At 42.2% G+C, this 13,904-nt stretch overlaps 1 protein-coding gene across 3 annotated transcripts in view; it reads right to left on the bottom strand.

Moving 5' to 3' along the window:
- vkorc1 (vitamin K epoxide reductase complex, subunit 1) overlaps nt 1-13,657 on the bottom strand; it is a 56,370-nt gene extending 42,713 nt beyond the window's left edge. For all 3 annotated transcript variants that reach the window (XM_060939417.1, XM_060939418.1, XM_060939419.1), the window contains exon 1: nt 13,366-13,657. In XM_060939417.1, coding sequence (XP_060795400.1) covers nt 13,366-13,556 — 191 coding nt within the window. In that variant the 5' untranslated portion in view covers nt 13,557-13,657. The remainder of the gene's footprint in view (nt 1-13,365) is intronic.
- Between the last annotated feature and the right edge of the window lie 247 nt (nt 13,658-13,904).

The following is a 13,904-nucleotide window of genomic DNA, read 5'->3' as shown; positions in this document are numbered from 1 at the left end:
CAGGCTGGGAGCGAGCGTGCTAGCTCGGGCAGGCTGGGAGCGAACGCGCTAGCTCGGGCAGGCTGGGAGCTAGCGCGCTCGCTCCCAGCCTGCCCGAGCGCACTAGCTCCCAGCCTGCCCGAGCGCGCTAGCTCAGTAAACTAGTAAATACAGTAAAGGAAAAACTTGAGGCTGAAAGGTTTTAACAGTCATCCAAATGACTGAACGTAAACATTGCTACAGTAACATACCAGCTACTATGTTGTTGACATTAGCTAGCTTGACCTTCAAAATGGCGGACACCGGGGCGTCACGTGACCTGTGACGTCACGTCGAAATCCTCTATATTTCCCACATTAATAAATACAAAGTACTTTGTGTCTGCTGTATCTTTCAGTTCTTTTAAATCAAGGCTGAATACTTTCTTCTTTACCGCTGCCTTTTATTAAATCAAATTTGAGGCTTTTGATTAATTATGGGTGGAATGGCGCTGGTAACACGGCAGCCTGTTTGTAGTATGAATGAAAGGAGCATGTTTTTATTTATGTGCGTTGATTGTAGAGTTTGTTTTTATTTGTTATGTTCTTACATGCGTTGATCGGAGAGTTTTAAGAGTGTTTTACAACTTGGGTACTGTTTAAAATAAACTCACCTCAAGAATGAAGTGGTGAGTTTATTTTAAATGAAGCTCTGCTTGTGCTCCTGTTTCTGGGGAGTTTTCTCCAAGCCGAGCAGCGGATTCTGGGACCGCCAGAAATTGCCTACTCCAGACAAGAGTTATGAGACCTTGAAGAGTTTTCAAGGATCGTTGGGATAAGACATAATATTCCTGACGAATTGCTAAAATGAAGACGCCGGGGAAAGCGTGCCGGAGTAAAGAGGAGAATGAGAGGGGGCGAGGAAACGATCTCGCAAACCTGCCCTTCCTTCTGTCATCATGGGAAATGTCCACTCATTAAACAACAAAATGGAAGAATTGGAGACCCTTGTTAAGACCCAGAGGCTATACCAGGAGATCAGCCTTATATGCTTCACAGAGACCTGGCTTAAAGCATATATGCAGAGCCATGGCCTCACTTTCGTTTATAAATGCCTTGAGACCTCAAGAATGGCACAGGAATAGTTTTATGCGTTAACAATAAATCTAATATAGTAATTTTTACGATTAAAGTGATTTATATAGGTAGCTGTCTGAGTGAATCACCTTGACATCCGTAACGTCACAACAGGAAGCCTATCGGTCTCATCGCCACTTCCGCTATACTAAAACACAGAGCTGACTGCAACTTTGATCCTCCATTTTGAGCTAATTTATCGCCATGCCACATAGATGTGTTGCTGGCCAGTACAGCAACATGACAGAAGCTGGATTTACATTGCAATCATGGCCCAAGAATGTTCAAACTGCAACGATTTGGATGTATTTTGCAAGAAGCTCACGGGCACATTGGACGCCTATGAAGTGGTCTCTCCTCTGCTCTGCACATTTTACTGAGGACTCGTACGAAACCTCTGATCTGTTGAGAAGCGTTGGCTATAAGCCCATATTGAAAAAGGGTGCAGTATCAACAATTAAAGGAAAAGAAAACTACAAGAAAAGGAAAGTATTTCTCATCTCATTATCTCTAGCCACTTTATCCTGTTCTACAGGGTCGCAGGCAAGCTGGAGCCTATCCCAGCTGACTACGGGCGAAAGGCGGGGTACACCCTGGACAAGTCGCCAGGTCACCACAGGGCTGACACATAGACACAGACAACCATTCACACCTACGGTCAATTTAGAGTCACCAGTTAACCTAACCTGCATGTCGTTGGACTGTGGGGGAAACCGGAGCACCCGGAGGAAACCCACGCGGACATGGGGAGAACATGCAAACTCTGCACAGAAAGTCCCTCGCCAGCCACGGGGCTCGAACCCGGACCTTCTTGCTGTGAGACGACAGCGCTAACCACTACACCACCGTGCCGCCCCAGGAAAGTATTTATTTTATTTTTTTTAAAGGAAAGTGAGTTCAGTTGCACCAGTCCTCCTGGAGTGAGCCAAAGGTTGTTGCTAAAACCCGGGATGGAACGGGACAGGACATATCTCTTGGGCAGTGACCTCCCCACAGTTTTTGCTAAAACCGGTGACATCCCGTTCTGCCCGAGGTTTTAGTAATTGCCTGAGCCCAGCAGTAATGGCGGAATGCACAATATGAAGAAAAGTGAATGAGTGGAGTAGCCGTCTTATTTCTAAACTGGATATTGCTGCCATCTCGCCCTTACGTGGAAGAAGTGAATGAATGGAGAACTGAACAAACAACTGAAAGTCAGATTGTTTCAAAACAATTGGCCACAAGTTCGGCCTTCAAGAAGTGAGAACACAGACGGGTAAGCTCCGACTCTCATTTGGATACAAAACAACAAGAACAACACGTTGTTTACCTGCATTTAGATTAATACATGTAACTTATATTGTGTATTTAAGTTACTGGTATAAGATTATTCAATTTGCTACAGAATGTGATTGTCTCAGTTCATCGGATTATTTAATTAGCCTTAACGTTTTATCAGTGAAAATGCATGCATGTACATGTATGTTGCATAAGTTATAACACCTATCCTGTTTTAATCAGAGTCAAACCACAATCATTGAAGTCAAATCAGTCTTAGTTGAGCAAGTCGGTAACGGTATTTCTTACTTTCACCATAAATGCTTATTTATATGACTTTGGTCTATAGCTGTAAAAGGCCTCGGCCTTAAAACCGGTTCCTGCTGTGATGTCACACACTCAGGCATGGCTAGCTCAGCGGGACAGCTCGAATGCCAACTTTGCAGTCAATTTTAACTCTCAAAAATATATATTTTTTATTCCCATTTATGCAGCATACAAGAGTCAAGGATGGAGATACTATCCACTCAGAAATGCAGGGCTCGAAATTAACTTTTTTTCTTTGTGTCCCCCAGTGGTCCCGAATTCTGTGTTGTATTGTCCCGAATGGAAGCAATAGTGTCTCCATTTTTTTCCTCTCTATTAACCACTGGTTATTTCATTATCATATGAAGTTACTATTATATTTGTAACTACATGATTTTGAACCCTTTAAATCATTTTTACAATAAGTCACAAGCAATGCCGGGGTGGCCCTATATTTAGCCGGGACCATCCCTGGCCCAAACCATCAATGGTGGCCTGCTTGGAGCATGGGGAAAATAATTTTCACTAATTTTGGTCACTGATCTTATTCTTGCATTAATCATCAATTCAACTGCACTCTGCATTTTCACATGGCAGCCCAGACGCCGACAGCATCGCAGCAGATTAAATAGGCACTACCAAATAAGGAAATTCTCCCCTCCCCTCTATTGCAGTTGGTTTGGTCCAAGACTCCTCCTCTGTATTGCGGGGAACTTAAACAACATTGGCGCGAAACAGCGCGCGTCAGTGATGGAGGGCAGAAAGAGGCCAGGTGGAACCGAAAGGGCGAAGCTTAAAAAAAGGAAGGAGGTGGCAGCAAAATGTGCCAAATTGACAGATATGTTCTCAAGACCAGCTGGTAGGTTGCGAAAGATATGGAGTATGATAACCCTGTTTGTCGATTTTATCAGTCTATGCTAGGCCTATAATGTGTCGATAGTTTGCAATGTCAATTCAGCTTTTTGCTGTCATGTGAAATCTCGCAATTTACACGGTATAGATGTGGTGTATGTCTTAATTCTAAGAAGAACCGGACATTGCTTTACATCCCAGTTATTAACAATTTTAGATGAATAGGTCCCAAATGTGCTGTTGCGCGTTATTTCCTCATCCAGCCTATTTCATCTCGCTGTCACACCGTGCATTTCCACAGGCGTGCGCACATTGTGGTTATGAACACATAAGCCTAGAAGTCATATTTGATGTTAAATAATTGTTGTTAAATATATAACTTAGAAGAGGTGTATGCGCATGCCAATATTCTAAGCAGAATCAAACACTTGCTTTAGCCTACATTTCATTTAACCATTTTTGAGTTGCCTAATGCGCCCTCACGCTTTATCTGCCGGTTGCTGAGTACCCAGCATTGTTGATTTGCCATTATTTTCGAGGCGTATGCGGCATGTAATGCACAAGCATTGGTTCAAATGCACGCGAGATGGGTGCTTTCGTTATTTTAAGACTATGTGACTAAAAATGTGTTGTGTAATTCGTCTTAAATAACGCGAAACAATCAGCCATACTCGCTGCTTTGCTATTTGGAGTGGCAGTCAGCTGGATTTCGCCCCCGATGTAAAAGTTCATTCCCACACCCGGGCCGAAGATGCCGATTTCTGAAGATGCATGTCCTTTGGATGTGTTTTCAAATATTTTCACTAAGGAACTTTGGGACATGTTGGTGACACAGATAAATGTATATGCGGATTAGACACGCGGCCACACACCATCCAATTTTAAGTGGCGCCCCGTCTCATACTAGATGAAATCGTTCGTCGGTCTCTGCATTACGTTTGTGGTCATTAAACTACCGCGTAATGGAAGTTTTATTAACCCTAAAGTAATGCAGAGAACGACGAACAACATACATTGTCACTACCTGAATTTAAACCAAATAAAAAGCATTGTGAAAGAACAGTCATTTGTTTTATCTTTTTTAATGTACTCAAATTCCTCCTCCATTTCAAAGTGGCCTGAATGTGAATTAAACTCCCGGACTGAAAACAGGGCCCACTCCGGCCCTGGTCACAAGACACAAGCGACACATGTCCTATACATCATCTACTTCAAAATTACAGTTATTGCATTTTCAGTTTATTAAACTTTGGCGATCTCACTGTATGAATAGATACTCGTTTATTTAAAGGGGCCAACTAGCTCATTCAGAAAATGTTTCAACTCCCTACATCTGCAGTACACTTTAGTTGAAAATAAGACCCCTTTTACTGTATGTTCATTTCATCTACTTATACCTTGAATATCTGTTGGCACTTATAAGGCCAACTTATCATTTTCACCATTACCGTTATCCATTTTTATGAACTTTCCGTTATCCATTTTTATGAACTTTCCGTTATCCATTTTTATGAACTTTCCGTTATCCATTTTATGAACTTTCGCTGCCGGGTGCAAATGTTAGCAACATCAACATAGTGGCAGGTCCGAGCCTAGTTGTGCTGCTGACTGACTAAACTTTCTGAACTAGAAAGACACCAAGAAAACTCACTTATTCTGTTGAACGGTATCTTCCGTCAATATCATCCACATCATTCCTGTTGTATTTTATAACGTGTCTAACAGTGTTCATTAAGTTCATTCAGTTGCTAGCGTTGCCTGCAGACCGGGCGATGACACTTTGGATCCTGAAGGTCCCGGAGACGTTATGTCTGGGCTTTCAGTTTCTTCCCCGCGGTCGGTCCGCTTCAACCACTTCAGCATTTTTGTTCTGGCCAGAGTCGGCGCAGCGTGTGCGGTAGCAATTCCATTCCAAGTCCATATAATGCGGACTCCGGCCGAAGATTCTAGAACAGAATGCGCTGCTCTGTAGCCTACGGATGCAGGGGCATCGAAAGTGTAGCTACTATGTATTTTTCGCTGTTAACGTTTTAAAATTAAAATTGACAAATTAGGTGAATGTCTACGTATGTGTTACGGCTTTGTAAATAATATTAATGTAGAACTTTTTTTCTAGATCTATTTTTTTTCCATTGTCCCGGGATTGTCCCAGATATGATAATTTTGTGTCCCGATGACATTTTTTATGGTCCCCGGGACATCGGGACACCGTTAGTTTCGAGCGCTGCAGAAATGTATTTAAAAATAAAGGCTCTGTGTATCTCGTTTAAGGACTGTATCCCAGACCCAAACGCCAGTATTGCTAGTTTCCTCACCATACGAGCGGACAAGGATGCTAAACTGTGCGGTAAGAAGAAAGATGGGGGTCTTGCACTGCTCATTAACAACAGATTGTGTAAACCTAAATATGTTACTGTAAAGGAGAGACTGTGTAACAAGGACGTTGAACTTTTAGTAGTTAGTTTGAGGCCCTATTACCTGCCGAGAGAATTCACTGCGGTGGTCGTCATAGTTGTTTACATTCCTCCGACTGCACACGCGGAAACAGCCTATGATGTCATTCACACAGTCACCGCAAGGCAACAGGCAAAATACCCAGATTCGTTTATTTTTCTCTCTGGTGATTTTAATCATGTTTCTCTCTGTAGCATGTTGCCCACTTTCAAACAATTTGTGAATTGTGCAACAAGAGGAAATAAGACTCTTGACCTCATCCTGGCTGAGCTTGAGCTATTTTGCAAAGAAGAATGGGCAAAAATTTCAGTGTCTAGATGTGCAAAGCTGGTAGAGACATACCACAAAAGACTTGCAGCTGTAATTGCAGCCTTGCAAAAGTATTCATACCCCTTGAACTTTTTCACATTTTTCCACCTTACAACCACAAACTTAAAAGTTTTTTATTGAGATTTTATGTGATAGACCAACACAGAGTAGCGCATAATTGTGAAGTGAAACGAAAATGATAAATGGTCTTCAAAATTTTAAACAAATAAAAATCTGAAAAATGTGGTGTGCATTAGTATTCAGCCCCCTGTACTCTGATACCTCTAAATACAATCCAGTGCAATCAGTTGCCTTCAGAAGTCATCTAATTAGTTAATAGAGTCCTACTGTGTGTAATTTACTCTCAGCATAAATACACTTGTTCTGTGAAGGCCTCAGTGGTTTGTTAGAGAACACTGAAGAACAAACAGCATCATGAAGACCAAAGAACTCACCAGACAGGTCAGGGATAAAGTTCTGGAGAAGTTTAAAGCAGGGTTAGGTTATAAAAAAATATCCCAAGCTCTGAACATCTCAAGAAGCACTGTTCAATCCATCATTCAAAAATGGAAAAAGTATAGCACAACTGCAAACCTACCAAGACATGGCCATCCACCTAAACTGACAGAGCGAGCAAGGAGAGCACTGGTCAGAGAAGCAGCCAAGAGGCCCATGATCACTCTGGAGGAGCTGCAGAAATCCACAGCTCAGGTGGGAGAACATTTTTCACGTCACATTTTTCACATCACATTTTTCAGATTTTTATTTGTTTAAAATTTTGAAGACCATTTATCATTTTTGTTTCACTTCACAATTATGTGCTACTCTGTGTTGGTCTATCACATAAAATCTCAATAAAAAACTTTTAAGTTCGTGGTTGTAAGGTGGAAAAATGTGAAAAAATTCAAGGGGTATGAATACTTTTGCAAGGCACTGTATATATCAGTTGTTAAGAGACTGCCAGTTACCACTAAAACTATTAAATGTTGGTCAAATGAGGCAAAAGAATCTCTGCAGTGCTGCCTGGAACTTACTGACTGGGATGTTTTCTGTGAGTCACATGGGGATGACACTGAAGGACTTGCAGGCTGCATCACTAATTACATAAAGTTCTATGCGGACTGTAACATCCCCAGTAAGGAAATTCAGTATTTCCCTAACAATAACCATAGGTAAGCCGTGACTTAAAAACATTGCTAAACAATAAAAAAGAGCTTTTAGGGATGGTGATAAGGACAAAATAGAGGCAATACAGAAAGAACTGAAGGTGAAGATTCAGGAGGGGAAACAGGCATACGGTACAAGAACAGACTGGAGCAGCAACTTCAGCATGATAGAGTGAGGCAGGTTTGGTCGGGTATGAGAAAAATCACGGGCCTTGAGAGGAAGGGTGGTGTGCTGCCTGACAGCAACCAGGACCTGGCGGATGACCTGAACAGGTTTTTCAACAGGTTTGATAATGCCACTCCTCCGAGCTTGTTGCCTGTGATGCATTCTCCTACTGATACCATTACCCTTCCCCCCTCACCACCACTGTCATGCATTACCCTCCAGTCACTGCAGGGAACTTGACCATCTGAAGCAGGGGAAAGCAGTGGGACTGGATGGAATATGCCCCAGACTGTTGAAGACCTGCTCTAGTTGTGTGAAATCTTCACATATCTATTCAACCTCAGCTTCCAACAACAAAAAGTCCCAACACTATGGGAAACATCTTGATTAGTCCCTGTCCCTAAAAAGAAACATCCCACCAGCCTAAATGACTACAGGCCTATAGCCCTCACCTCACACGTCATGAAGGCATTTGAGAGACTGGTCCTTGCTCATATCAGGCCCAGGGTCAGGGTCATAGATCCCCTTCAGTTTGCACACCACCTGAACATCGGCGTGGATGATGCACTCATCTACATGCTCACCTTGACTCTGTGGACACCTCAGTCAGGATCATGTTCTTCGACTTCTCAAGTGCCTTCAACACAATTCAACCTAGACTGCTTGGTGAGAAGATGAGGACGATGAAGGTTGAGCCAGGGCTAGTCTCCTGGGTCACTGACTATCTAACCTGCAGACCACAGTATGTGCGGCTCCCAAACTGTGTCTCTGAAAAGCTTGTGAGCAGCACAGGTGCCCCACAAGGAACAGTCCTGTCCCCTTACCTGTTCACATTATAGACATCAAACTTCCAATACAACTCCAGCAGCTGTTTTCTCCAGAGGTTCTCTGATGATACAGCAGTGGTTGGGTGTTGTCAGGGAAGTAGTGAGCAGGAATATAGGGGCCTCATCGAGGACTTTGTGGACTGGTGCAGCCTCAACTATCTACAGCTCAATGTCCAGAAAACAAAGGAAATGACTGTAGATTTCAGGAGAAAGATTTCAGGACTTCTCGAGACGCAGTCACCATTCAAGGAGCAGCGGTGGAACAGGTCTCCAGCTACAGATATCTGGGCATTGTGTTAGATAACAAGCTGGACTGGTCCACCCACGTGGATGCCTTATATAAGAAAGGACAAAGCAGGCTGTAATTTCTAAGAAGAGGCTTAATATTTGTAAGCCTCTCCTGTGCATTTTTTATCAAACAGTTGTAGCTAGTGTCTTTTTTTTTGGAGTTGTATGTTGGGGTGAGGGGGCACGCTCAGCAGACAAGAACAGAATTAACAAATTAATCAAGAAGGCTGGCTACATCATAGGTCTCAAACTTGACCAACTCCAGCAGGTGGCAGAACGGAGTTTTTTTTTTTTTTTTATCAAAGCTGAACTCAATTCTTGATCATCACACTCACCCTCTCCATGCCCTCGGGGCCTTCCAACACAGTTCTTTCAGTCACAGGTTCATCCTTCCAAACTGTAGGACTGAGAGGTTCAGGAAGTCTTTCCTGCCTACTGCTATCAGACTGTTTAATGTACAATAACTGCTTCTGTCCTTTTATCCGCATGCTCTCAGTTTTAGTTTTTAAACCCTCTATTTATTTATTTATTAAATTTTGCTATTGTTTTAGACTTAGATATACTGCCAGCACTTTTATGCTCATTGTCGATACACTTTTTTATCAATATGTCTGTATTTATGTAATATGAACTCTGTGTGTACATGTGGGACTGATTGTTAAAATGTTTGTGTCTTTGCTGCTGTAATAATCTAATTTCCTGCAAAGGATCATAAAAGTATATGTTATCTTATTACTCGCTCTGCACTGTAATTTTTATTCTTGTATTTTATCTGTCTTATTCTATTTTAGTGTCACGCTTCTGGGCTCACCCAACACTCAGGACTCCACTTCCCACAATCCCCCTCACACACCAGTCACTACCACATGCACTCCATCAGCCAACCCGGAGCCACTTCCTAGGAGTGGTTCCCCCGAGTTCTAATCACCATCACCTGTACCTTTTTGTTTATGTCTGTATTTATACCCCTTTGTTTTGTTCTTTACACAGTATTGCCACAGTCACATTTTGTGAGCCTTGTGAGCGGTGTTATACTGATATACCTGTGTATGACCCTTTTTGCCTTCCGTTTTTTTCCCGTTTCGCCTAGCCCTTGTGTTTGTTTGCCTGTTTCTCTTGCTTCCCGGTTTTTCGATCCACGCCTGTTTCCCGATTATGATTTGCCGAGCCCTTGTGTTTAGATTGCCCGTGTCTACTGATTCCCGGTTCTTGGACTACTGCCTGTTTCCTGACCACGCTTTGTCTCGCCCTCGTTACTGTTTTGGATCTCTTAGTATTGACCTGGCCTGGCTTTTGTACATTGTCTTTTCTCATTGTTCTCATTAAAACCTTGAGTTCATTCACAATCCGCGAGCGTCTGGTTTGTCACAGCTGCGTTACATTTAGCTTTTTTCTATTATCTTATTATTTTTAATTAAATATTCTCTCATTGCTGCACCGGGTGCTCCTCTCTGTTGTAATAATTCTCACTATACGTTCAGACTGCACTACAGAATGGCGAACTCACTATATAGTCCACTATATAGTGAGTAGTAGGGCTGTAACGATATGCGTATCGAAATCGAAATCGCGATACGCAGAGCCACGATCCGTATCGCGATACAAGAAGGCAGAATCGCGGTACACCCTTTCAAACTTCTCCTCAGCCCAAAAACAGAGGCGCTTCCAAACTTCAATTTATGAATACTTTACTTTTTATTTAAATTACATTTTAAACTTACTTAAATTACTTTTATTTTTTATATCTATTAGTAAGTCGTTTTTTCGCCGACCTGCGACAATCTTCTGCGAGTCACGCAACGTCCACACTCGCCACTGGCAGAGCATTCATTTCTTTTAAGCGGTCGCCATTCTGGTTGCGACGCGGGGAGCGAATCTGTAAACAAGCAGCTCATTGGCTGGCTAGGTGTGCCACAAGCCAATCACAATCACTTGACCGGAAAGGCATGCAGTGTTGCCAGATTGGGCAGGTTTAGGTGCTTTTTGGCTGGTTTTGAACATATTTTGGGGTGGAAAACGTTAGCAATATCTGGCAACACTGAAGGCATGGCTGCTTGGGCGGAAGCCTTCTGCGGCAGTTACAATTTTTTGACACGTGAGCAATGTTTCACCATAAAAATTCCGTAATTTCCATCTGTTTTCCGCGATCACAGAAAATCATTGGCCCTATGAGAGTGAGACAGTGAGAGAGCCACCCCCCCAAAAAAAATCTTAACGGATTTACACGATTTGGAAAAATGACTTTTTCAGAACCGAAAAAAAAGAGCTTCCGGCTCAACAGTATTATTTTGAGAAATAAAACAATCTTTGGATATATATTTGTTCATTTTTGCATACATATTACTCATTCTCTGCAGTGGTCTGAATTATTTGTTATTAAATAGTTAATGTAAGTAAGTAAATGTTAATAAGTCAAATTTACTACTTTAAAAAAACATTTTTTAAAAAATCGTGGGCGTATCGAATCGTGGGTCAAAAATCGCGATACGAATCGAATCGTGAGTTGGGTGTATCGTTACAGCCCTAGTGAGTAGTGAGTGATTTCAGACACAGAGCATGTCTTGTATGATGAGGATGAAGAGGAGTTAGTTAGGGAAGAGGAGGAGAGGGAGAGTATAGGGCTTGGGATAGAGCCCTATCAGTTTGAGTCGTACCAGGACCGTCACATTGACAGCTACAATGAGGTGAGCAGGGTTTTCATTAGTAACCGATTGCCGATCGAAATCATCGGTTGTAATGACGTCTGAATCGGTTGTTTTTCGGCCAAATGCAATTTTCCTGTAATTGTTCGAACTTTCTTGTTGGACTTATTTGATAAGGAACGCCATTACTTGTGCATCGTTTGGTTGCTGAGGCTGTGTACATGTGACGAGATAAAAGGTGGGAACTGATTGGCTAATCCTTCTTATATCGTCCAATCATTTAGCGCGTATTAAATTATAGCATATCACATGATTCACACATGGTAAGATGGCGACCCTATCCTTTATGGTATAGCATGATGGCAACCGCGAAAAAACAAAAGCGAACATTGTTCGATTTCGGCTTCGCGGAAAAAAATGGTAAGTCTCACGGAAAATGCCCAGCAGTGTTCTCCACGGGCGCTTTTAAAGTAGTGCACCGCCACATTATAATTCTGGCCCGCCACCCTTTCCTTGGCCAAAAAAAAAAAAAATGTTACTTCATCACCAAATAAATCGTATTCACTTTATTATAATTTTGTAACTATTTAACATGCAGAAGACCATTACACGAATGCATACGGGGCTACCTGAAGTGGCCAAAATAACTAGCCAGCAGCTAAATAACTTTGCGGGTGTTTGTAGCGTTATTGTGCAACGGTTACGCTTATCTATTGTCTTTTCTGACCATACACAGTTACAGTAATCATATAACAGCACACACATTAGTTAAGTTCAGGTCTTTTATTTTACGTATCTGTGATCCTGTAGGCGAGAGCTGCATTTTCTTGCTGCTTCAGTGTGGTTGTTTACTGCAGGACTTCCGGGTTCCTGGGTCAAAGGACCCGAACTACGGAGGCCAGGGTGGCTTTGTAGTGCCAGTCTCGGACACGCGCACCAGCTTGTGCATTGATTGGAGTGGTTTTACCCAATTAACATTGTGTGTTGTAAAAAATGTATGCATTTATTGTAATTGGGTATTTTGTTTATGCATGGAATTTCATTTATTTTATTATTATATATAACAGGCGCATCAGTCTCAACTGAAATGTCAAATGAGTCTCACATTAACAGTAAAGATATGTACAGTAAGTGTGTTAATCTTTTGTAAAATGATTTTAACAATGAATTTAGCATTTCCTATCCATTTATTGGTCAGTTTCACTGTCAAAAAAGCCCAAAGTCTGACAGCTTCAGGGGGACTTTGTCCCCCTGGCCCCCTATTGGGGCCCCACCCCCTCCGCCACCTTTTATTTTTGAAAAGTAGAGAACCCTGCCCAGTTTACATTTTAAAAGTTATTGCTATTTTGCATGTTTGTCGTTATACATTTGATTTCTTTGGTCTGCAAGCGTTCGTGTTATGTTCAGATTTCCCAAATCTTGATTGGGCTTTGTGGCATACGAACTGTAATTGCAATGAGACCCAGGAAAGACTGTTAACTTTCTATTTCAGATGGACCATGGAGAGCTAACAATTGGCTGTTAGAAGTTGCGAAATTCGTTTTCATGACTGCCACTCAGATCACAAGGTTCCTGTCTGCTCAATCGTGTCGCTTTGGTGTTTGTTTTTTCTTTTTTTCACTTTTTTTAATTATCAAAGGCTTATTATTCACAATCGCATTGTGGGTGAAAATGATCATAATTATCGTTATTTTCACGGAGCCATAGGGAAGACTGAATGTATTTAGGTGTGTGCATTACTTTAAGTCGTGACGTCAGTTGGCGTCTTGTAGTGACTGTTTTTGAGCAGGCGCTAGCAACCTTCCCCTGAATAGACTGGGCAAAATCTGTTTACGCGGACACAGACTGTTAGACGTGGCATGAGTGGTGTAGTTTGGAGTGTTTTCACTTATTCACTAGGCTAAATGCTACATCAGTCAGCTGCTCTGCTTCTTTTAGGATCCTGGAAGCTCAAAATATTTTTTTTTACAAATTTAATTCAATAAAACACTGAGGTATGTTTACCTGGAGGTGAAAACCTTGGAGCAGCTCACTGATTCAGCGAGGTCGCACATAGCTCGGTAATTTGGGTCGTTTTCTCGGGACACCTCCACATGAAGAGCATAAACCGACAGTATTAATCCTAAAACACAAAGAACAATCCGAAACCACCTTTCCCATTGACGAACACCGTCAGGTGATTTACTAGAAGACATAACGGCGCTAAATTGCAGAATTATCTCTATCGGTGAAGGAAAAGTGAACTCTGCTACGTGGAAAAATCCGGAGCTCGCTCTGTGTTTGGGTGTGTGTCGGTGCAGCCGCGTGTCCTGATTGGTCGGTTGGACAGGAGTTATTTATTTATATTTAGATTAATATTAGTACATTGTCATAGTCAATAATTTCCTCACACCCTTACCTTGTATGTGTTTATATGCACAGAAAAAAGGAGTACCCTTTGAATTATTTAGTTGCTATGGGGACCAACACTGAGGGGGCGGCAGGAAGTTTTGGATGGGGGAGGGGGGCAACGTGTCGCGCGCCTAAGGCGCGCCAAATCTAGG

Source organism: Neoarius graeffei, chromosome 14 (genome assembly GCF_027579695.1).
Source record: "Neoarius graeffei isolate fNeoGra1 chromosome 14, fNeoGra1.pri, whole genome shotgun sequence".
Classification (NCBI taxonomy): Eukaryota; Metazoa; Chordata; class Actinopteri; order Siluriformes; family Ariidae; genus Neoarius; species Neoarius graeffei.
Note: the sequence above shows the minus strand (reverse complement) of the source record. Positions and strands in the feature narration are given on the sequence as shown.